Source organism: Mytilus californianus, unplaced genomic scaffold (genome assembly GCF_021869535.1).
Source record: "Mytilus californianus isolate M0D057914Y unplaced genomic scaffold, xbMytCali1.0.p SCAF_2, whole genome shotgun sequence".
Lineage (NCBI taxonomy): Eukaryota > Metazoa > Mollusca > Bivalvia > Mytilida > Mytilidae > Mytilus > Mytilus californianus.
Window position 1 is genome coordinate 134,756,900 of NW_026262668.1, and position 23,564 is coordinate 134,780,463.

General features: G+C 31.9%; 1 protein-coding gene across 1 annotated transcript in view; it reads right to left on the reverse strand.

The window, feature by feature from the left end:
• Window positions 1–17,242: 17,242 nt before the first annotated feature.
• The window catches only part of LOC127731104 (calcitonin gene-related peptide type 1 receptor-like), a 50,094-nt gene continuing 43,772 nt past the window's right edge, over window positions 17,243–23,564 (reverse strand). Inside the window, exons 10-13 of the mRNA XM_052239972.1 lie at window positions 21,124–21,206; window positions 20,169–20,304; window positions 19,314–19,355; window positions 17,243–17,653 (exon numbers count right to left, since the gene is read on the reverse strand). Of these exons, the coding sequence (XP_052095932.1) occupies window positions 17,372–17,653; window positions 19,314–19,355; window positions 20,169–20,304; window positions 21,124–21,206 (543 nt within the window). The 3' untranslated portion in view covers window positions 17,243–17,371. The remainder of the gene's footprint in view (window positions 17,654–19,313; window positions 19,356–20,168; window positions 20,305–21,123; window positions 21,207–23,564) is intronic.

The window sequence follows — 23,564 nt, forward strand, 5'->3', positions numbered from 1 at the left end:
TAACAGTTTTGAAGAAAAAAATGTGTTGATATGCACAATATGAATGATGAATATGCTAAAACAGAATCATATGTTACATCTTCCACAAAAAAGTGCTGTTTTTCATTTCTTTGTTGAAGTTATGAGTCATCCTATTTGTAGCTGGCTGTACTGTGTAGGTGTTTTTTTTATTGAGTTTTACGTTAACGTTATATGGTCGATAGGTAAAGAGGGAGGTCTGTGCGCACGTAAAACGAGTTTAATCCCATCACAAAACCACCTTTTTTAATGAATCCGTAGGTTGCCGGTTTCAAGACAATCTTTTTGTCCTTAAAATTAAATACTAAGTAATATATCGGGAAGAAAGTACCACAGTATTGAATCAATTTAATATATTTTAGATTTGTGTGAAATTACTTTCTAAAGATGAATATATTAAATAAGCCACCGGACATGAGTTCATTATAAGAACATTAGTTTCTATAACTTAGCAAGATCTTCATAAAGAAAGCTGGGCGATATCGACGTAACTCAGCACGAAATTAAGTCATTAGATCTTAATCCGTTTGCTATTTGCTAAAACCACCATCGTCATTGTAGATAAATGTTTTCACCATGTCAACATTAAGTACAGATATTTTAGACATCAAATGTAATTCTAAATGCTACACAGTCTATTTCAACCAATACAATACCTTCACTTTTTTTTCAAATATATAGTAATAAACATCTTTATAAAATCCAAAACTAAAATGAATCATTCAGTCATAGTAAATTCATTATAAATGAAAAGAGTTTAACAAAAATATAGAACTCCAAGGCAACTTGAAAAAGGGGAAAGTCCATAAATTCTGACAAAATCAAGCGCTATCAATCAACGGAAAAAGTGAAAACAACTGCCATATTCCTGACATGGTACAGGCATTTTCCGAAGAAAATGGAGGGTTAAACCTTGTTTTATAGCTAGCTAAACCTCCCATTTGTATGACAGTTGTTTATAGTTCCGTTATATTGACAAAATTGGGTGAGCAACCCAAACAGACATGGGGTTTTCTCATTGTTGAAGGCCTTACGGTTGCCTTTAACTGCTTACATCCACTTTATTTGAACTTTAGTGGATAGTTGTTTCATTGGCAATCATACCTCATCTCCTTATCTTTATATAATACGTTAATGTGACAATAAGTGGGATCCAGCAGACAAAACTGTGTAAAAATACATCACAGACATACAACACAACTGACTAAAAGTTTCAAACAAATACATACAACTTAATTTAACAAAAGCGCGAACATAGAGGTGTAATATTTATAGCTAGTAAATTTTAAAAATTGAAAATGACGTCAACAAAATTGTTTTTCGTATATAGAATATACACTTTCTCGATAAAGTAAAAATTACTTAAATATAAGTACCAGGATAAGCAATATAGAAACAACACTGTAAAAACCCTTAATGTGCGAATCGCACGTCAGGACCAACCTGCAACAGGTATGCTCAAGTTAAAATGTCAAAAACCCGATGTCTGGACAGTGATGTGCTCTTGACACTTTTATAGAGCCAAAAGTGATGTGCTTCTAACACCTCTATGTAGCCAGTGATGTGCTCCTGGCACTTCTATGGAGCCAGTGGTGTGCTCCTGACACTTCTTTGTAGCCCGTGATTTGCTCCTGACATCTCTATATAATCTGTGATTTGCTCCTGACACCTCTATGTAGACAATGATGGGCTCCTGAACCTCTATGTAGCAAGTGATGTGCTCCTGACACTTCTTTGTAGCCCGTGATTTGCTCCTGACATCTCTATGTAGCCAGCGATGTGCTCTAGATACCTCTATGTAGCCTGTGATTTGCTCCTGACACCTCTATGTCGATGTCAATCTTGGGCAGTTTTGGTTGTAAGTCCTTTAGGTGAGGTCAATCTTGGGCAGTTTTGGTTGTAACTCCCTTAGGCGATGTAAATCATTGGCAGTTTTGGTTGTAACTCCGTTAGGCGATGTTTGTCTTGGGGAGGTATGGTTGTAACTCCTTTAGGCGATGTTATTCTTGGGCAGTTTTGGTTGTAACTCTCTTAGGCGATCTCGATCTTGGGGAGGTTTGGTTGTAACTCCTTTAGGCGATGTTATTCTTGGGCAGTTTTGGTTGTAACTCTCTTAGGCGGTCTCGATCTTGAGCAGTTTTGGTTGTTACATTGATACATGTAATTACTGTCATTCGACGTGACTTCTCCCGGTTATCAATTTTATAAACTTTTGGAAGTCACCAAAAACAATATTTTTCCCGTGTCACGTGCAAATTCATTTGTAAAAGTCAAATATCGAAATTTTTATAAATTTTAAAAACGACTATGAAGCAGAGTTATGTTTTTCTTTAAATTCAAGTCGGGATTTAGGGGGGGGACAGACGAATGGACAATCAAGTGTGTAAAAAAAAAACCGCTCTATACACATGTATGTAACAAAATATACATGTCACCAGATAATTCCCTTAGAAATTTAGCAAAAAGCTAAAACTGAAAAAAAAAAAAAAAAATAAATAAATATTTTGTGCGAATACAAGACTTCATACATTTTTACAATCAAAACGAATATTCTCTGAAAACTTTTCAAATAGATTTCATAATTATATAAAAGTTTTAGTTAAGCTTTGCTTAATTACAGTGAAAGGTTTGACGAATTATTTTCCCCGTTCCTAAGGTAATTCGTATTTATTTTTCTACAAAACATTTATAAATTCTGTTGTGATTAAGCAATGTCACGGAGTCTAATTGGAAACAAAAGATAAATGAGACAGTTAACTTGAAATAAGAAAAAAATGGTTTCAAATCCCTTCGTAGAAATCGTCTTTTCATTAATATATCTGTCACTTGCTCAGAATAGACACGAACAGAATCATTTAAATTGCTAGAGTTTTGTCAATAAGCATGCAAAAAATTAAAAGATTTTGAAATCAAAAGTTTACATGCACGTGGACGCTCTCACTAAATCAATCTAAAGTATTTCAAAGTATGATAAATAATTTGAATTCAAATTAGAAAACAAAACAGAAGATTTATATCGGGACTTCCGTACTCTAGAAGGGATAATAAATTGTCTTACAGTAAACAACATATAGCTATGGGCGTCCAATTCGCCTTCTTCTGTTACATAGCTGGATGTATAATAAAATTTTCAAACCGTCAATGTGATTCTTATCTAAAGATGACTTCTGGTGTTTGAATTTTAATAAAATTAATGTAGTAATTCCACCGCTGAAAAAAACCATGTCTAATCAGATAGGGATATCTATAGATTTAAGGTTTACATTTTTTATTTCGAGGAAACATTAAATTTCTAATTGACCTTTATTCAAAATTTATTAGATTTCGACGTTGCAGGAAGAAAACAAAGAACTGCAAGCTGTCTTGGATAAATAATGTTTCATGCAGTTCTTTATTTATCGGCAGTAATACAACTGGAACTCAATAGATCCGTTTTTCTTTGCACAGAGATTAAACGTAATACATTCTTCTAGTGCAGTTTTCAAGTTATTTCAATCATTAGCTTGAAAACGAGTACATGGACTCTTCTTTTTTAAATGGCTTGTTACACAAAATAAGATCACTTTTTGTAAAGAAGATATTCAAAATCTGTTTACAAAAATCCGCATGTGTTTATCTTTTGAAACGAAAAAGTTAACTTAAAAGCATGTCTGTACAAATGATAGAAATGACTATCCGCCTTCATCCAAATCGACCCACATTGTTAAACATACCTTTGAATTTATTGCTATTTTCTTTTTTATCCTAAATAAGCATGGACTAAAATTTAACAATCGTATTCAAAAGTTGTAAGTTTAGAATATATTTACCACGAATGCATTCGACTACAAATGTTAACCAGAACATGGCTGTTTATCTGGTAATTAAAACAGACAAAATATCACTTTAATTTTGGACAAACATTGTGATTTACATAAAACAAGTTATTGTAAATTATTGTAGATATACGTCTGGAAGTACGACGACAAAGATTATAAATAACTGAATTACGAAAAAGTGAGAAGACATTTCTATTCCCAGAAGACATATTCAAACGTGCAAAGCTATTACAAAAACTAACAATTTAAATTAGCTGTTAGGAAGTACTTTTCTTAAAGAATTAGCTGAACGCCATAAATAAAAACGTATACACATTGGTGATATCTCGCTGCTTTTTAAAATAGTGCCATTTCATATCATGTTAGAAAAATACATAACAATTTCTCACGTATTGAAATGTTGATAAAACTAACATTAAAAAAGCAAAGGCTCCAAGAAATAATCCAAATCAGCATAGGATAACATTTATTTAACTTTTTAAACTTGTAACCTGCAGTGTTAACCTAAAGGTGAGGCGAAAGGTGCCAAAGGGGTAATCAAACTCATCAGTCCGAACTGACAATGCCATGGCAAAAAAAAAAAACGGAAATAGACTAAACGCGTGAAACTAATTATTGGATGAAACAATAAATTTGTTTATTTCACATTTTTGTTAACGGAACTGAATTGTTAACCAGAGAGTAGGTTTAGATGTTGCCTAAGAATGATTTCGGATGTACAGTATTTGCATGATAAAATATATCGTTTTAAGAGAGAGGCGAAAGATACCAAAGGGACATTAACACTCATAAGGCTATTCTCTCTTCTGTATTATATTGATCTTTTTTTATTTGAACAAATTTGACTTTTATTTTACCTTTCTAAATGTATTACCATTGCAGAGGTGGATAAAGTTGCTTAAGGAGAGATAATTCGGAGAGAAAACTCCTGATACAAGAAGAGCGATGACAACGGAAGGATTTTAAATAGAAAACGATCAAAATAATTATTTCAGTTGAAATCGTGCTGAAATAAACATAAATTTCCAAATGATATTTTTTACATGTACATATATATATACATATGCATAGATCAAGGATATAACTAATCTGTAGAGGTCAATCCAAAGAGTTATTTTTACATTGTATTGTATGTTTTCGTGTTGTAAAAGCATTATTTTATCAAGTATATTCCAATATTAATGTTTGTGGTCATTGGAGAACAAACGGGGAGAAGCATTTCATAGGTTCGTATATATGTACATAAATATTCATGAAGTAATTTAACTACAATAATAATAATAATAATAATAATATCTTTATTTAGAGAGAGTAACTCATTTGGATTACACCAATTTTCAATAAGGCTCTCTTAATACAATAATAATTACATTAAAAATAAACAGTACATATTCAATAATAATGATAAATAAAGATGTAATACAATTTAAATACAATAAACAATTATTATATATGGCATTACAGTACAAATATCATGGTAATGTTAAAAGTACATAGATTTGTAGTTATGTTTAAATTCTAATACTGTGTTTGATTTTTTTAATTGAATTAGGAAGAGCATTCCATACTTTTGGTCCATTGTACGAGAAACTAGACTTATACAACTCTGTATTTGGTTTTGGAATTACAAAATTATCTGAGGACGAAAATCTCGTATTGTATTTTTGGTTTGCAGAAGCTGATAAAATAAGACTGGACATATATTCTGGACCTAAGCCATGTTTTGCCTTATACATTAGTAATGATTTATGATACTGTATTCTTTGTGTAATCGGCACAATGTTGCATTCGTGAAATAATTCGCTTGAAGGTTTGGTGTAATCATGTTCGTCTAAAATTATTCTTGCTGCGCTCTTTTGCAGTTTTAGTAAACTATCTAATAGAAAGTTATTACAGTTTCCCCATATTGAACAACAATAATCCAAGTGAGGTAAAAGTAAGCGTTATAGAACATTTGTCTAGCTTTGTGATTTAAATATTTCTTTATCCTTTTTAGTAAAGCTAAAGAAGAGTTAACCCTTTTTATGATATAATCAACAATAAAATGTACTCGCTTAATTTATATAACTTGGTAAAAATGACGTTTTGGAATTTTTTACAAGAATTTGAAAAGTGCTTAATATTTACATTACTATGGTTTTATATGGTGGCCGGTTAAGGCCATTTCGCGTTTTCGCGTTTTCGCCCTTCATATTCTATAGGGCGAAAACGCGAAAACGCGAAAACGCGAAATCGCGAAGTCAAAAACGCCAAAACGCAAAGTCGAAAACGCGAAGTCGGAAAGAAAAAAATATTTCGCGTTTTCGCGTTTTCGAGTTTTCGCCATATAGAATATGAAGGACGAAAACGCGAAAACGCGAAATGGCCTTAACGGCCACCATAGTTTTAAGTTGTACATTGATAGGTTTCATAGCGAATGCGAATTGGATATCCCTTGATATCAACTCCAGTTATTTAATTTTAATATAATAATAAACGAGCATTCGGGGAGTTTATTATTACTATTTAAATTACATAACGAGAGTTGATATTAAGCGATATCCAATTATCACGAGTTGTTAAACCTATTTTAATATATGGTCAACACTCTCAATGTGTTAACAATTCCGCAAATCGTTGATCTAGTCTTTAGCACATACTAGTATGACTTTAACATCAGTCATTTCAAAACTTTTTGTACGCTTCAGAATGTAATAAAATTTGACATAAAGAAGATTTTCAGGTGAAAAGTGTGAGTGTTTCGTGTTTAGTACATTATTGAAGAAATCAGATATGTCCGTTGCCATGGACGAAACATATATCGTCTTAACCTTTGAAAGTCATCAATGACATAACGAATAGCCAGTGAACGTGTCGTAATATCGTTTCATGATGCTGGATAAGCCAATCAAATTAACGCAGTTTTCGTATCACACTCGTGAAGAGTGTTACGAGAAATATCTCTTCAGTCAAGAAATATATAACAGGCCAAAACCATAAGATAACTATTTATTTCAAATGTGTGTTTATTGTTAAATATCGAATTCGAATATTGATTTCAATGATTTAAAACTTAATTCGATGTCTGTTAAAGGTGCGAAAGACAGTTAAATATACACAGTTTAGTACAAATATGTATAATTTTAGCTAAAATCCTGTCGTTCTTTCATGCACGTGTGCCACTAGTGGAGTAGAAACTCCCTAGGTTTCCCGAGCACGAATTCTCGTTACTTTTTATTTTGTTATTGATTACTGAAATAGGCAATACAATTAGGTCAGTTGTTAAGAAAACCTTGCATTTATGCATACCTCTTGTTTGTTTATAACAACGACATTTTGTTTCTTCGGCGGCTGTTTCCTATGTCTACCGTCTTTGACTTAAGCAGGCGTGATTCAAAACACAAATTTCAAATTATAAATCAACACGAATTTTAACTTTCTAATAAATTTTAACTATTTGATATGTATAGACTTAAATACCTTTTCAGAATCGTGCCCATTTATATTTATTTTGAATTTCACCCTTTATCTTGAAATCTGTATATTTTAAATGGGTTCATAACTGTTTCTCGTTTCTCGTTTTTTATATAGATTAGACCGTTGGTTTTCCCGTTTGAATGGTTTTACACTAGTAATTTTTGGGAACCTTTATAGCTTGCTGTTCGGTGTGAGTCAAGGTTCCGTGTTGAAGACCGTACTTTGACCTATAATGGTTTACTTTTATAAATTTTGACTTGGATGAAGAGTTGTCTCATTGGCACTCATACCACATCTTCTTATATCTATTGTATAATTCTATACTTACAGTAATAAGATTATTTTAGTTGTGTTTTGATTGTCCTTTTTGTCTTGAAGAACATGAAATTATTACTTATAAATTTAAATAACTATGGTTTTGAAGTAAATGTTGATTTATATAAAAAATGTTTTAGATAATTGTGGAATGTCTAATATTTGGAATATGCAGTTTGCTGACAAATGGGTATCAAAAAGTGTGGAACAAAAACTTAAAGATCAGTTCACACAATTATGTTTGTCACAGATAGATAGCTTACCTAAATGCCTATGTTATAGAATTTTTATGACTAATTTGAAATTTGAGAATTATCTCAACATATTGTCTAATAATTTATTATTTGTATACTGCAAATTTAGATGTGGAAGTCACCGGTTACCAATTGAGACGGGAAGATGGCGAGGCTTGTCACGAAACGACAGACTTTGTCATCTCTGCGATTCAAGTGGTATTGGAGACGAATATCATTACATCATGACTTGTAAATCTTTGGATGTAGAGAGAAAGAAATTTTTACCTGAATATTGCTGTAAAAATCCAAATACATACAAATTTAATGGTTTATTTAATTCAGACAATACTATCATTTTAGAAAAATTATGTAAGTTTATAAAAATAATACAGGTCAGTCAGTCCTCCAAGTTAAGTTACGTTTGTTCACACATGTGCATGCTTATATATACATATATGTAATTGTAGATATATATTTTCTCTGTAACTATGACATGTAGTTTTGTGAGAATAAAGTTCATTCGTTCATTCAAGTTATCTATTGGATGTAACTGGGCTTGGACTATCATTAACTTTCAGCACTCTTTGAACGTCATTTTTTTTTTTTTTTTTGTTATTTGTTTTTGTGCTTAGTACTAACATTTTTTTTACGGTTTGTTGTATCTCTGTATCATGTTAGGGTATATGGTGTGACAACAATATTAAAATAAGGAGATCTGGTATAAATGCCAATGAGAAAATAATCCACTAGAGTCCAAATGATGAGGATGTTAGAACATGTTTATGTCGCCACATTATTTAAGTACCTGTTCTAAGAGTCTGTAATCCGACGGTTTGCCATATTTGTTTTTTTCTCTCCATTTATTGATGTATTAAGTACATAGTCGTTGGTTTTCTCCATTGAATCCCCCCCCTTTTCCCTGTTATCATCCCGGGGCCCTATATAGCTTACTATACGTCAAGGATGACCTAAGATCATACGATATCTCCTTATTTTATATAATTATTCAGTAGAGTTTGTACCGACATTTTGTTAAAAACCTGCTTAATGAAGAACAGTTTTGCGCAAACTTTGATCAGATTTAATTTCAAATACGAACAAATATAAGGGTTCATATGTAAGAGGTTAAACTTGTTTTTGTTATTACCCTTTTACCTAAAGTTGTATTCAGAATACGCAATGAATTATAATTTACTATACTTGACTTAGTAATTCTTGTATGACACACCAATGTACTTTTGTCATTTGGCGAAATTGAATACATGACCTGCAAAACGAACAGAGATTCCATTGAATCGCATTGTATATGTAATATATTTGAACGTTTATGACTGCTGGGAAAACGTATCCATTGTAACAAATGTCTGTTAATAATTAAAGCTGAAGACTGCATTCATTGTTTCTGCAAAAACAGAATTAAATATAACAATACGTTATTAATCAGTTTTTTGGAGAAAGTTCATTTCGAGGAATAGCAAATGAAATCCAATTACTCCGTTTATTAGATTCTACTTATGAACAAATCTTATGACAAATGGAATATTCTCTTTGGGATTATAGAAAGCATGTCCTCGATCACAAGGCAAAGTTTAACGTGCACCGGAAAGTAATGTTTCGTAACCACGTCGTTTACTATGGTACATAAACTTTCAAAGATAGCTCATATATAAAGTCTTACATCCTCATTCTTTTGACAATTTGGTCTCTAGTGGATAGTCGTCTCATTTGCAATCATATCACGTCTCTATTATTTTACATAGAATCGTGCTATATGTTAAGATATCGCCCTTATTTCATTCATGGGCAAACACGTTTTATTAAAAGTATTGCTTGAATATATAACGTCCCGTTAGATGCTTGGATGTCAATTAATACGAACATTTAAAGGGCGTTAGCTGTCAGATTCTTGTTCACCGATGTAACTTAAATTCTCATATTTGGTTTATTACATACTAAAACGTATATCCAAATTACAAAAAAATCCAAAAGAAACAATGTATGCACTCGTTATAGAGTATCAGCATGTTGTGCGTAATTCAGACTAAAACGTCTTATTAACCATCGACATGACCTTCGAAGATTGCCCGATGGTCATATGACCCGATATAAACATAAATAGAAATAGAAAAGCACGTGTTATCGTATAATGCCGATTTTCTGGGTCTGTTTGATTTCATGTCGTAGATTAAATATCAAACGTAAATCATCGTTTTACCTGGATATTAATTTTTTTTGCCGAATCAGTCAACGAAAGATTTATTCTTTGTTTCATTTTTCAATGTTAACATTATTTTCTTTTTTAATTACTGAACACGCTTTCAACAAACGTTATCCTTCTCCAATTAAGGGTCTAATTCAAGATGAATACGGATTCATATGTGGTTCAATTATTGACATGCAAGCGAATGATACATAAGCGATGTTTTTTTCCAGCTCATTGTGACAAACTTGAACCAAACTAACTGCTAATATCGAAAATTTATTTCAATATTCCGCTTTTATAAATGTATGAAACAAGAACATAATCTTATTTCAATTTTTTGTCTAAATCGTAGCTAATGCCCCTTTAATGCTATGTTTGATTGATTTGTTAATTTATTTTTCCTTTAAAAACCTGTTACAGCGTTTTAGTGAATATTCTACTCTGACCTTTGCATGAACTAATTTGCATGCCAAGTATGACTGATAACAAAGATTAAAATAAACATGTCTCGCCTACAAACTGTGTTTTTTTAACATAGTTTAAGCTTTTGAAACTGTTTAAAACATTTCGCTACCTTCCAATGTTTCATCGTAAAAACAATGCGCATGGCAAAATTTCAAACAAAACATATATCACGTCCAAATTCCGGATGTTACGAAACAGATAGGTTCAAACACCGTACAGAGGTGCCTTCTGTTAAGTCAGCATTCTCATGTTTGATTACGGAACAGATAGGTTCAAACACCGTACAGAGGTGCCTTCTGTTAAGTCAGCATTCTCATGTTCGGTTACGGAACAGATAGGTTCAAAAACCATACAGAGGTGCCTTCTGTTAAGTCACCATTCTTATGTTCGGTTACGGAACAGATAGGTTCAAAAACCATACAGAGGTGCCTTCTGTTAAGTCACCATTCTTATGTTCGGTTACGGAACAGATAGGTTCAAAAACCATACAGAGGTGCCTTCTGTTAAGTCAGCATTCTTATGTTTGGTTACGGAACAGATAGGTTCAAAAACCATACAGAGGTGCCTTCTGTTAAGTCAGCATTCTCATGTTTGGTTACGGAACAGATAGGTTCAAAAACCATACAGAGGTGCCTTCTGTTAAGTCAGCATTCTTATGTTTGGTTACGGAACAGATAGGTTCAAAAACCATACAGAGGTGCCTTCTGTTAAGTCACCATTCTTATGTTCGGTTACGGAACAGATAGGTTCAAAAACCATACAGAGGTGCCTTCTGTTAAGTCAGCATTCTTATGTTTGGTTACGGAACAGATAGGTTCAAAAACCATACAGAGGTGCCTTCTGTTAAGTCACCATTCTTATGTTCGGTTACGGAACAGATAGGTTCAAAAACCATACAGAGGTGCCTTCTGTTAAGTCACCATTCTTATGTTCGGTTACGGAACAGATAGGTTCAAAAACCATACAGAGGTGCCTTCTGTTAAGTCAGCATTCTTATGTTTGGTTACGGAACAGATAGGTTCAAAAACCATACAGAGGTGCCTTCTGTTAAGTCACCATTCTTATGTTCGGTTACGGAACAGATAGGTTCAAAAACCATACAGAGGTGCCTTCTGTTAAGTCACCATTCTTATGTTCGGTTACGGAACAGATAGGTTCAAAAACCATACAGAGGTGCCTTCTGTTAAGTCAGCATTCTTATGTTTGGTTACGGAACAGATAGGTTCAAAAACCATACAGAGGTGCCTTCTGTTAAGTCAGCATTCTTATGTTTGGTTACGGAACAGATAGGTTCAAAAACCATACAGAGGTGCCTTCTGTTAAGTCAGCATTCTTATGTTTGGTTACGGAACAGATAGGTTCAAAAACCATACAGAGGTGCCTTCTGTTAAGTCACCATTCTTATGTTCGGTTACGGAACAGATAGGTTCAAAAACCATACAGAGGTGCCTTCTGTTAAGTCACCATTCTTATGTTCGGTTACGGAACAGATAGGTTCAAAAACCATACAGAGGTGCCTTCTGTTAAGTCAGCATTCTTATGTTTGGTTACGGAACAGATAGGTTCAAAAACCATACAGAGGTGCCTTCTGTTAAGTCACCATTCTTATGTTTGGTTACGGAACAGATAGGTTCAAAAACCATACAGAGGTGCCTTCTGTTAAGTCACCATTCTTATGTTCGGTTACGGAACAGATAGGTTCAAAAACCATACAGAGGTGCCTTCTGTTAAGTCAGCATTCTTATGTTTGGTTACGGAACAGATAGGTTCAAAAACCATACAGAGGTGCCTTCTGTTAAGTCAGCATTCTTATGTTTGGTTACGGAACAGATAGGTTCAAAAACCATACAGAGGTGCCTTCTGTTAAGTCACCATTCTTATGTTCGGTTACGGAACAGATAGGTTCAAAAACCATACAGAGGTGCCTTCTGTTAAGTCAGCATTCTTATGTTTGGTTACGGAACAGATAGGTTCAAAAACCATACAGAGGTGCCTTCTGTTAAGTCAGCATTCTTATGTTCGGTTACGGAACAGATAGGTTCAAAAACCATACAGAGGTGCCTTCTGTTAAGTCACCATTCTTATGTTCGGTTACGGAACAGATAGGTTCAAACAATTAATTGGTATTACTTTATTGTATTGCCTCAGTTCTTATGACTGTTTTATAAAAAGTTGTTTTTTTTTTTTTAAAGTTTGGTGTTGACGGATTGAAAAGCCCTTTTATTCTTTTTCACGATTATTCAGTTATCAAAATGATCTTCTACAGTATTGAAATGTATATTAAATATTTTTTTACGAATATAAATGAAAGACAGAAAGAAACAATGTCCATCATCAATTTCGATAAATACACCTTATGTATAATCGTTCTTCTCTTGGTATTTTGTTTTTGTATTTGCCTATTTCAATTATTATAAGTGAATTACCTGACTATGATCACTGAATTATCTGACTATGATCCCTTAATTACCTGACTATGATCCCTGAATTACCTGACTATGATCCCTGAATTACCTGACTATGATCACTGAATTATCTGACTATGATCCCTTAATTACCTGACTATGATCCCTGAATTACCTGACTATGATCCCTGAATTACCTGACTATGATCCCTGAATTACCTGACTATGATCCCTGAATTACCTGACTATGATCCCTGATTCTTAATTTTGTGAGAAATCTTCAAACCTCAAAATTAGGATTTTTATAGTATAAACAGAAAAAGTTCAACAAAAGAAAGAGTATTGTCCTTACTTAAAATCCATAATATGATAAATTGTCACACCGCCAAATTTCTGAAAATATCCAGGAAGAAACTTGATCAAGATCTTTCCCGAGCCGCCCGTATGCTGTTTGTGGGCCCAAAAATCTTACAGGTTTGTTGATGAAGACTGATTAATCACCTAAACAAGGCTTTTCGTCTGTAGGCTATTGGGTTGTGGGAACGGATGATGTTTGACTTGCAAGGAAATACTGTACATCCAAACTTTCAACAGTCACTTGACTGATACGACATTCACCATACAATGTATTTCTTCTTCAGTGGCGAGTTAGGACATTTCACAATCGTATGAATGGCCATCGTAGTGACTATGACTGTAAGCCAGATCTCACTCTCGGTCAACCCTTGATATCTCCTGGTCACTCTATGGCAGATCTGAACCGACTATCACCATCATTGACCACAATACTTGGTCCAGCGAGGAAAAAATCACTCGGGAAATATTTTGATTAAGAAATTTGAAAACGTTGGCACCAAATGTAATCCATGAATAGAGGTAGCTTAACTCAAGCATTACTTACTACAGTTGCAAGATGTGTTATTTCATTTTGGAATGTATTGCCACGCACTCCTGTTGGTTTTAATATTAACTGTATCCAGTTCATCAATTTTTAATACGTAATTTGTATGTAGTAGCTTAAGATTTTAGAATTATTATATAACTCTACATTTTATAATATATGGCTATCAAAGTGTATTGCTGTCATAGTATATTGCTGTCAAATTGTATTGTATTCAAAGTTTATTGCTGGCAGATTGCTGTATAATATATATGTTTTTCGTTTATTGTTTTTAGATAAGTCAGTCTGTTTATTTTCTCTTTTTTTTTAATGGTTTAATATTTTGCCGGGGCGTTTTACAACTTATTATACGGTATGGGTTTTTGCACATTGTTGAAGGCCGTGCAGTCACCTATGGTTTTTTAGATTCTTTTATTAATTTGACTTTGATTTGTATCTATCAGATTTGAACACCGGTACCCTTTTGTTGCCTCTAAAGTACCACCTCTCCTTATTATTTTATAAACTGTTAATGATAAAACTTAAGTTGATATTCGTAGTAGATCAGAGAAATCACGTGTACTTAACATATATTTTCAAGCATATTGTTTTATTCTGATGTTTGGCTGAAGGATAACAAATGTATTTTCTCTGTTTGAGAATGAAGCTGCTATCCGAATGTGGAACACTTGACTTTTTGACACCATAATATAATAAAGCTTTGAAAGATCAATTGCTTCGTTTCCTTGTACAAGACTTTAAAAAAACGTCATTGAAACAGAGAATAACTTTTAGATCATGAGCGTCTCGCTTTTTTTTAAATTTCAATTTTTATTCATAAAGTGAATTAAATCTGAAAAATGCAATTTATTTTAGACAAAACTGAATTAACGTACTTTCTTAAAAGGTTAGATTATTAGATAATAACGTAGACGAACCAAATTGAATTAAAAATGAAACGAGCATCAGTTAACGACATTTCTGAATTGTTAGATAACATTTAACCAATCAGCCTGTTATCAATGGAAAGGGCAAAGTCACCATCCTTAGAATATATGTAAATAGTAGATTTTTTTTCACTAACCCAATATCATATGTATTATATATTGTTTAGTAGTATATTGTCACATACATGTTTCTGTGACAGTTAATAGAAGTAATGCCTATAGGATACATTATCTATCGACAATGCTCTGGATAAAAAAAACCTGTTAAAATTACATACAGATTTATAAAATGAAAATTCTGACGTAATCATGTTTTTTTCATCAACTAAAAACTACTAACTATGTCCATTGTATATTTAAAAATTAACACCAGTGAGACGTTGGACATTTTAGAGTGTATATAACACACTACACTATGATATGCATCAACATGTTTTACTGAAAGATTGATTTTCTCCTTCTTTCTGAACTGTTGGATAAAAAAAATTCTCAATACCATTATTGACTGTTTGTAGACGATGTTCCGTCATTTTGACAGCCCGACGTTTTACAATTAGCTGTTTGTGATAGGTCTTTAATTTAATCCAAAATAAGTTGATTGATGGTTTTAATATTTTGGAATTTTTCTTTAAAGGCAAGTTATAGACTACTAACTTTCTTTAAAGGCAAGTTATAAACTACTAACTATGTCCATTGTATATTTAAAAATTAACACCAGTGAGACGTTGGACATTTTAGAGTGTATATAACACACTACACTATGATATGCATCAACATGTTTTACTGAAAGATTGATTTTCTCCTTCTTTCTGAACTGTTGGATAAAAAAAATTCTCAATACCATTATTGACTGTTTGTAGACGATGTTCCGTCATTTTGACAGCCCGACGTTTTACAATTAGCTGTTTGTGATAGGTCTTTAATTTAATCCAAAATAAGTTGATTGATGGTTTTAATATTTTGGAATTTTTCTTTAAAGGCAAGTTATAGAGAAGTCAAATTGAACTTCATGCTCTCTTTAAGGAATATTACTATGCCTTTAATAAATCAGATTTAAAGTACAAATACAAAATTAGATGAACAAATATACAATATTTATGGCTCTGCAATCTGTCGATACCTGCTTCTTGACATTGCACAATGTCATATTTTTCTCTGACTGTCTTTACACTAAATCCATTGGATGTTGGATATGTACTAATTGATATATAAGTCTTAGATGTATGGTTTGATTTTATTAGTTGTTATTGACTTTGATCTAATATTCTGCTTTGTATTGATCTTATTAGTTAAACCCTTTTCAACTGATTTTTATTGTTTGTTTTTATGTTGTACTGTTATACCACTGTCCCAGGTTAGGGGAGGGTTTGGCGCCAACAAATAAGTTAACACCACCAAATTATGTATGTGCATGTTCCAAGTTAGGAGCCTGTGATTCAGTTGTTGTCGTTTGTTGCTGTATATCATTTTGTTTTTCGTTCATTGTTTTGTACATAAATCAGGCCGTTAGTTTTCTAGTTTGATTAGTTTTACATTTGTCATTTCGGGGCCTTTTATTGCTGACTATGCGGTATGGGTTTTGCTCATAGTTGAAGGCCGTATGGTGACATACAGTTGCAAACTTCTATGTCATTTGGTCTCTGGTGGAGAGTTGTCTTATTGGCAATCATACCATATCTTCTAACTTTTATAAAAAAAAAGAGAGTTTAATAACTGGACCCATTCATGTTAAATTCACATTGCCAATGAAATCTATATTTGCTCTTTCATCTTAAAAGAATTACTATGTGTCTTGTATCCATGTTGATTTAAAGATACATATAAATATGGATACTATTGACATTGTCATTACAAATTGCTTTCTTCCGATTGAAAAATGTATTTTTATTTTCAAAGAAAATTCTTCTTATTATTACAATCTAAGTATTTATCAAATTAAAAACGAAATTTTTCACTGTATTTTCAGTTTTTTTAAGTATAGCGTTTTAGATTTTACTTCAAGATTTTCTCTTTCACCGAATTTTAAATTCCAATGTTTCTAGAAACTTTCATGTGAGAAAAATACCCCAAAAAAACAAATTAATATTCTAATGTGAATCTTTCCGTTCACTTTTTATTTTCCGATTTCTTTACAATAATATCGTCTTTTTACTTAAGAATATTTTGTTTATATAAAAATCTTTATACTGGTGAAGCCAAAATCGTTACCTTTTTTTTTTTACAAAATTTGCAGTTGTGCATTTCTATGTCGAGTGAGGCTACCATGTGAGATTACCAAAAAGTAGAATGAAAATACATTTTCCTCTTTCACACCTGACTCATATTAGTTACTTATATTACATGTAACTTTCTAGAACCATTCACCATGATCTAACTCCATTATGCTAGTACAAGTACCACCTCTCTTCATAGTAGATTTATAAAAAAAAATGCATTATGCTGAATGTTATTGTAATTGTAGTCCCGGATTCCCACTGAAATTTTAAAAAATCAAGTTAATACATTAAATATATTTAATAAAACATTTATTGTGTGTAAAAATTGGATAATATCATGTTAAGAATTTTTGACAAACAACAGTCATAAAAGGCACTAACATTTACAGTAAAAAAATCACGATGAACCATTTTAAGCATCATTGTTACTAAGAAGGACTCTGTTACATGAATTGTCTAAACTGTCATCCTTGAAATTCACACATGGAATATGTTCATTAACTTCCCGACTTATACGATCTCCACCATTTTCCTCAACCTTATCAAATAGTGATCTATGAACACATTGAAAGTCGCCTTCTGCTCTCGAAGTAAGTGTCATGTTAACTGAAGTAGAGTTGAATTTACTTCTTGAATGTGAAATACCACGATCCCTTATTCGTCGGCGCCATGTCCGGCGTAGATATGAAAATACCTGTAATCAAGATATCAATAATAAAAAAAAATGTATAACGGCGAAATCACTTACTCATGAATGCCAGATTTTGATATAATAAAGAATTCGAAGAAAAAACAATACAAAACCAACTTTCGTTTTATTGATACTGTTGGAACAAAAAAGTAAAAATGCTACAACGTTTGAGAGAGATAATAAGAAATGTTTTCTTTTGAAAAAAAAACAACTCAATGTTTTCGGTTTACACTCTAGAATAATATAGATACTTGATAATTCAAAAAAATTATTACAGAAACCAGATACCAGATTCATTACGCCAGACGTGCGTTACGTTTACACGAGTTTTATTTTAAGTAACGTCCTAATGAAATCACTTGGAATACCAAAGCAAATATAAAGATGAAGAGCATTGAAAACCAAGCAACTCCAAGAAGTAGTCATTGTCGTAAAAACTGCGTTTAGCAACCTACCTTTGTTTACGGTTATATGTGCAACTGTTGTGAACAAAATGATATTATTAGGAAACATCGATGAGACAGCAACACTTCATTGTTTTGTTTCGTCACTACATAATAAAAATCAAACATGCTTTTTGTCGCATTGACCTAATATGTATGTTTGGGCTGCTCATCAATTTTGTCAATATAACGGAACTATAATCTATATAACTGTCATACAAGTGGGAGGTTTAGGTAGCTATAAAGCAAGGTTAAGAAATTATGAAAACAACACGTGATAAATGTCATGCGTCCGAAGCGCTCTTCTGTATTAACCTTCATCAGGAACGCTCAAAACTGAATATTTTAACCAACCATTTTCTTCGGAAAATACCTGTACCAACTCAGGAATATGGCAGTTGTTTTTCACTTGTTCCGTCGTTTGACTTTGTCAGTTTTTATGGACTTCCCAAACCTTCACCCCCCCCCCCCCACCCCCCACCCCTTTTGAATTTGCCTTGGAGTTCAGTGTTTTTGTTATACTCTTTTAAACTGCCTTTTGTAATGCAAGTCGAAAAAAATTAACAGAGACTAAACAAAAAATCTATCATTAAATTCAACTTCTCCAAATAACAAAAATGAATTCAACTTCTCCAAATAACATATTAAGATATTTCTAAAGACAACTTTAACGATGTTTCAGGCACACAAATATACGACATGGCTAATCTAGTCTTCTTATATCTCGGACAACATTGTCGAATGTTAGTGTTTGAAATAAAAAAAAATATAATTGCACAAAAGACCATTAACAATAAAACCAATGCAGCTTATGCAATGTTCGTCTTTGAATTTGAAATCGTTTTAACATTTTGTCTTTGTCATTTGATTTGTCATCAGACTAAAGGATAACATAGCTGATTAGAAAAGAAATAGAAAATATATCAAGGAAGAAATAAAGAGAATTAAATGTCCATTGATTCTAGATTGTGAAGTGCAGATTACTGGTAAGCATAATTATGATTACCTGTCTTTTTGTAATTTGTCTGTGTCTCATATTTATAAACACTATATAAAAGGAACACAGACGATTTAACGTGTTATCTTTTTATTATCGTTCTTATAAAACTATGCAATTTGTCTGTGTCTCATATTTATAAACACTATATAAAAGGAACACAGACGATTTAACGTGTTATCTTTTTGTTATCGTTCTTTTAAAACTATATTGTTTTACTTACTTCATTGTTTAGGAAACAAAATATCAGTGCCACAAGAAATCCCTAAAAAAACAACAGATTTCTTATAATTATATATAATGAACTGTTTTTCACAAAGTTTCATGCATATTTAAAATTGTAAAACCAGCGGACCTTGACCCGCTTGTACTATAAGATGCTATGTTTTGTTTGATTTGTTTTGCTGTACATGACAACCCAAAAGGCATGACAAGTCGAAGAGTCGATTAATGTCGATATAATCGGTCAAGCGCTAAACAGAATATAAACATTCTATAGCAATTACATAAAATGACTTTCAAACAATAAACTTAGATGGCTTGCCATTTTAGTCAGAACTTTGATATGTACATTCATAAGTTTATTTTCTTTTCACTACAGAAACATTTGCAATTTTAAGGAGGTGTGGTATGATTGCCAAAAAGACAACTATCTATTAAAAGATAACAAAATGACATTTATTTGGAATAATAACAGTTCATCGTTCGGCGAATGTTCAATAGTTGTGCAAAACTATAATTAATATTGAACTGTCAAAAAGTAAATTAACATTATCTGATAAAATAACTTTCTCTTAAAAAATGTTTATTTGAGAAAATAACATTATAAAAGGACATGTCGTAAAACGTACAATGAACCTATGTCCTATAACTTTTAATCATAAAAGCAAGACAAAAAAATCATCCAAACAAAACGAAGAGTCTTTCAAAGCAATAACAAAAGCTTGTGATGGACAAATGATGTTCATAGAATTTCGTTTACTTTCGCTCAAATATCGATTTGAATCATACCTGATGTAATATACATCTGAACATCTGTAAACGACCATATGTTAATGATCTTTATAGTTCTTCTTACCTGTAGATTGTTAATGATAATAGAAAATCGTTCGTACTGTAAACCGCCTGTCTCAGTGATTGGTACTCTATATATAGTCACGACCAACTGTATTCCAAACAAAGGAATTAACACAAACATTGCCTTTAAAGCTTTTCTAAAAGTAAAGTAAGAATAATAACCAACTATGGTTGAAAATTATTTATTGCAGGTTAAAGTAAACTCATCATAGATACCAAGATAAAATGTGTACGCAAGACGCGTGTTCCATCTACAGTAGACTCATCGGTGACGCTCGATTTAAAAAAAAGTTTAAAAAGCCAAAAGAAACATTCCATTATATAGTATTTTGTTAGTGTAGGAGTAGCTGTCTCTCAATTAATCCAAAGTCTATATTTCAAGAATAATTAATTTAAAAAAAAATAAAATAAAAATCTGGAGATGCGGTTCGAGTCCCAATTAGGTCACTGTACGGCCTTCAAACCTTGTGTATTGCAAGTAACCGATCAACATATTCAATCTTCACAGTATTTTAGACCAATACTAGTATATTTTTTTGCGCATAATTACGTTTAAATGTTAAAAAAAAATTCAAAAAGTAAAACCAACCAATAAACTCAGATCAGAACATATATTTGATTTATGAATCCAATGATTCGTTAATGAATCATATATAAATATTCTGAAAATCTATTTTTAGAGCTAAAACATCATACAGAATTATGAGAATAGTTTAGAAGCATCATCCGATTCAATGCTTATTAATTCGACTGAACTATTCTAAATTTACAAATTATATAGGCACGTGTTTAATGGTTCATAAATATTGTTTTTATTAATTATTCCTCTTGATAGCATAATGGTGATAACTTCAAAAATATTCATAATCGATGAAAAGTTTTATATTAATTACTGTATACTATTTTAAGTACATTTTCATTTGCACAGCAGTTTTTACTCATAAATAGCTACCCACCTGAAATTACTGGGTTCATTGGGGTGAGACTGCATCTGTGTGAGCAGTATCCGAAGAATGTTACAAAGAAAGATCAGATTCACCTGTTAAAGATAGAAGAACATAAGGAAAATTGGGATACTCATCATAAATCGATCAATAAACTAAAAATTCGTGTTGTCAAAGGATCATTTACTGTTCTTCGTACTTTGTATTTAAATACCTTGACTAAATTGAATGAAAATGTGATGTACATGTTTCAACATTATTCTGATTATAGTTTTATGTATGTATTAACAAGTACTACAGACTCAGATCTACTCTAACATTGTTTAGTTGATTTTCTAGGCACTTTATTAATATTCTAACGCCTGGTATTTCTTAGTTATAAGAAATCCAATTGACAAGGTATATTTTGCAGTTGTCAATACACATAGGCAGACATATTAACAAGTTTATATATATAATTATTGAATGACTGCATTTGTGTAAATGATATATAATCCTTATTTTCTTGTTTACGTGTTTTATTGATTGTTAAAGTAAAGTACGACTAACTGTACAAAAAAGAGGCGAAAGATACAAAGGGGGCATTCAAAACTCAAACGTTGGCAATACCATGGCAACAAAAAAGAAAAACGACGAAAAGATGAAAAAAAACTACATAGAAAACTACAGATTGAGCAAATTGTTATATGAATGTTCTGTTATTTTTTCAATTTATTCTTATCATTATTCTTGACCTGTGGTAATATACTATAGTGTTTGATTAAGACAGTGAAATACGTGAGGATGAGCTTTTTTTAATATATTTTCCATAATTTTTCTGATAGGCATTTCATTCGGCTTTGAGTGTTTGTGATCAAGGTTTATTTAGAAAAGCGCTTCGGATGCAAGAATTTATAAAGTGATGTTTTCACTTTTATAAAATGCGGCATACAATTTCCCTGATTTGCGTATTAAAAAAATCATATTTACAATGTAATTGGCTAAAATATGAAAACATTTGTGATATGTAGGATGTAACAATGACCATGATTATAAATTCCCTTGGTTTGTATACATTTTAAATAATGTTTTTATACATTTTCACTTGTAGCAATTTTTTATATATTCTCTTTTCGTTTAAGGATATAGTATTTAACTTATATAATTAAATAGTCATAATTAACAATTTAGAGGTAAAAACTTGAAAGGAAATAATCCAAAAAGAAATAAGGACGCAACAAAAGAGAAGAATATACCAATAAAATCAAAAGATAATAATGATGACGATAATGATGACCGAGGCCGAGGTGATTGATAATTCCAAGAAATATAGAAAACATCATAAACAAATAACATAACAAGACATACACAAGATAATTATATACAAATAAAGCGATGTGTTATGATTGCCAATGAGACAACTATCCGCCAGAGTTTAAAAGAGGTGGATGTAATCAAATATAGGCAACCGTACGGCCTTCAACAAAAAACACATTGAAATATTTTTCTATAAAACTTGTAATCTGCATTTTGTCAACACCAACCCGCAAATAGGATAATTATGCATCTTTGGCTCGTTAATAGACAATTTATTGTTTCTTTTATTTTTCTTTATAGCGTTGTGTTCGATTTGGTTAAACGGTTTATCTACAGGTTGCTTAAATTCAGAAGAGTAAAAATGTGCCTTTTTATAGTCAATTATTGTGTCTATTGTTATAAAAATCAATTCTTTAGAAATGTGTAGAAGAAAGAGTATCAATTACTATCTCACTTTTGCATGTTAAACAGACGACACCATATGTACACATAACAATTACTATGTTCCGAAAAGTTTAATTTATTTTCTTTTTCTTGATGCCTAACTGTCTTTTACGGAAAATATGTCATACAAAAGCAACGACCCGAAACATGAATATTTATTCATTTTATCATTCCTTATACTTATACATAAATTGTTTAGGAATAGGTTATTGTACTTGTAGACTTGCCATATTGAATTTAATAGCATTGTCATTTAAAAAGCACTAATATACAAAAAATCAAGTTAGTGTTTACTTTTGTACCTTTACATGAGGCACAAACTGACATGAAGATAATTCTGATTTTCAGTTTTATGTTGCTATTTAGTCACTAAATTACTATTTTCACATATCTTTTAAAGAAAGCTATTAAACCAAGGGTTCCTAGTGGTAAATTTAAAGACATCATGTCGAAACTTTTACGGACGCCATCTCGAGATTGTTGACCATTCTGGAATATATGTGTCACTATCAACCACGAATTTTCTCCGATTGTCGTTACTACAATTACGTTCTCTTTTCCTCGATTTGACTATCGAAATTGTACCTAGCCTGAGTAACATGACGGGTGCCGCTAGTGGAGCAAGTTCTGCTTACCTTACCGTGTTGGTCAATCGTTAGTTTTCTACGTGGAGTTTTGTACACCTAATTGTATGTTCGTCCTTTTTCGTTTTT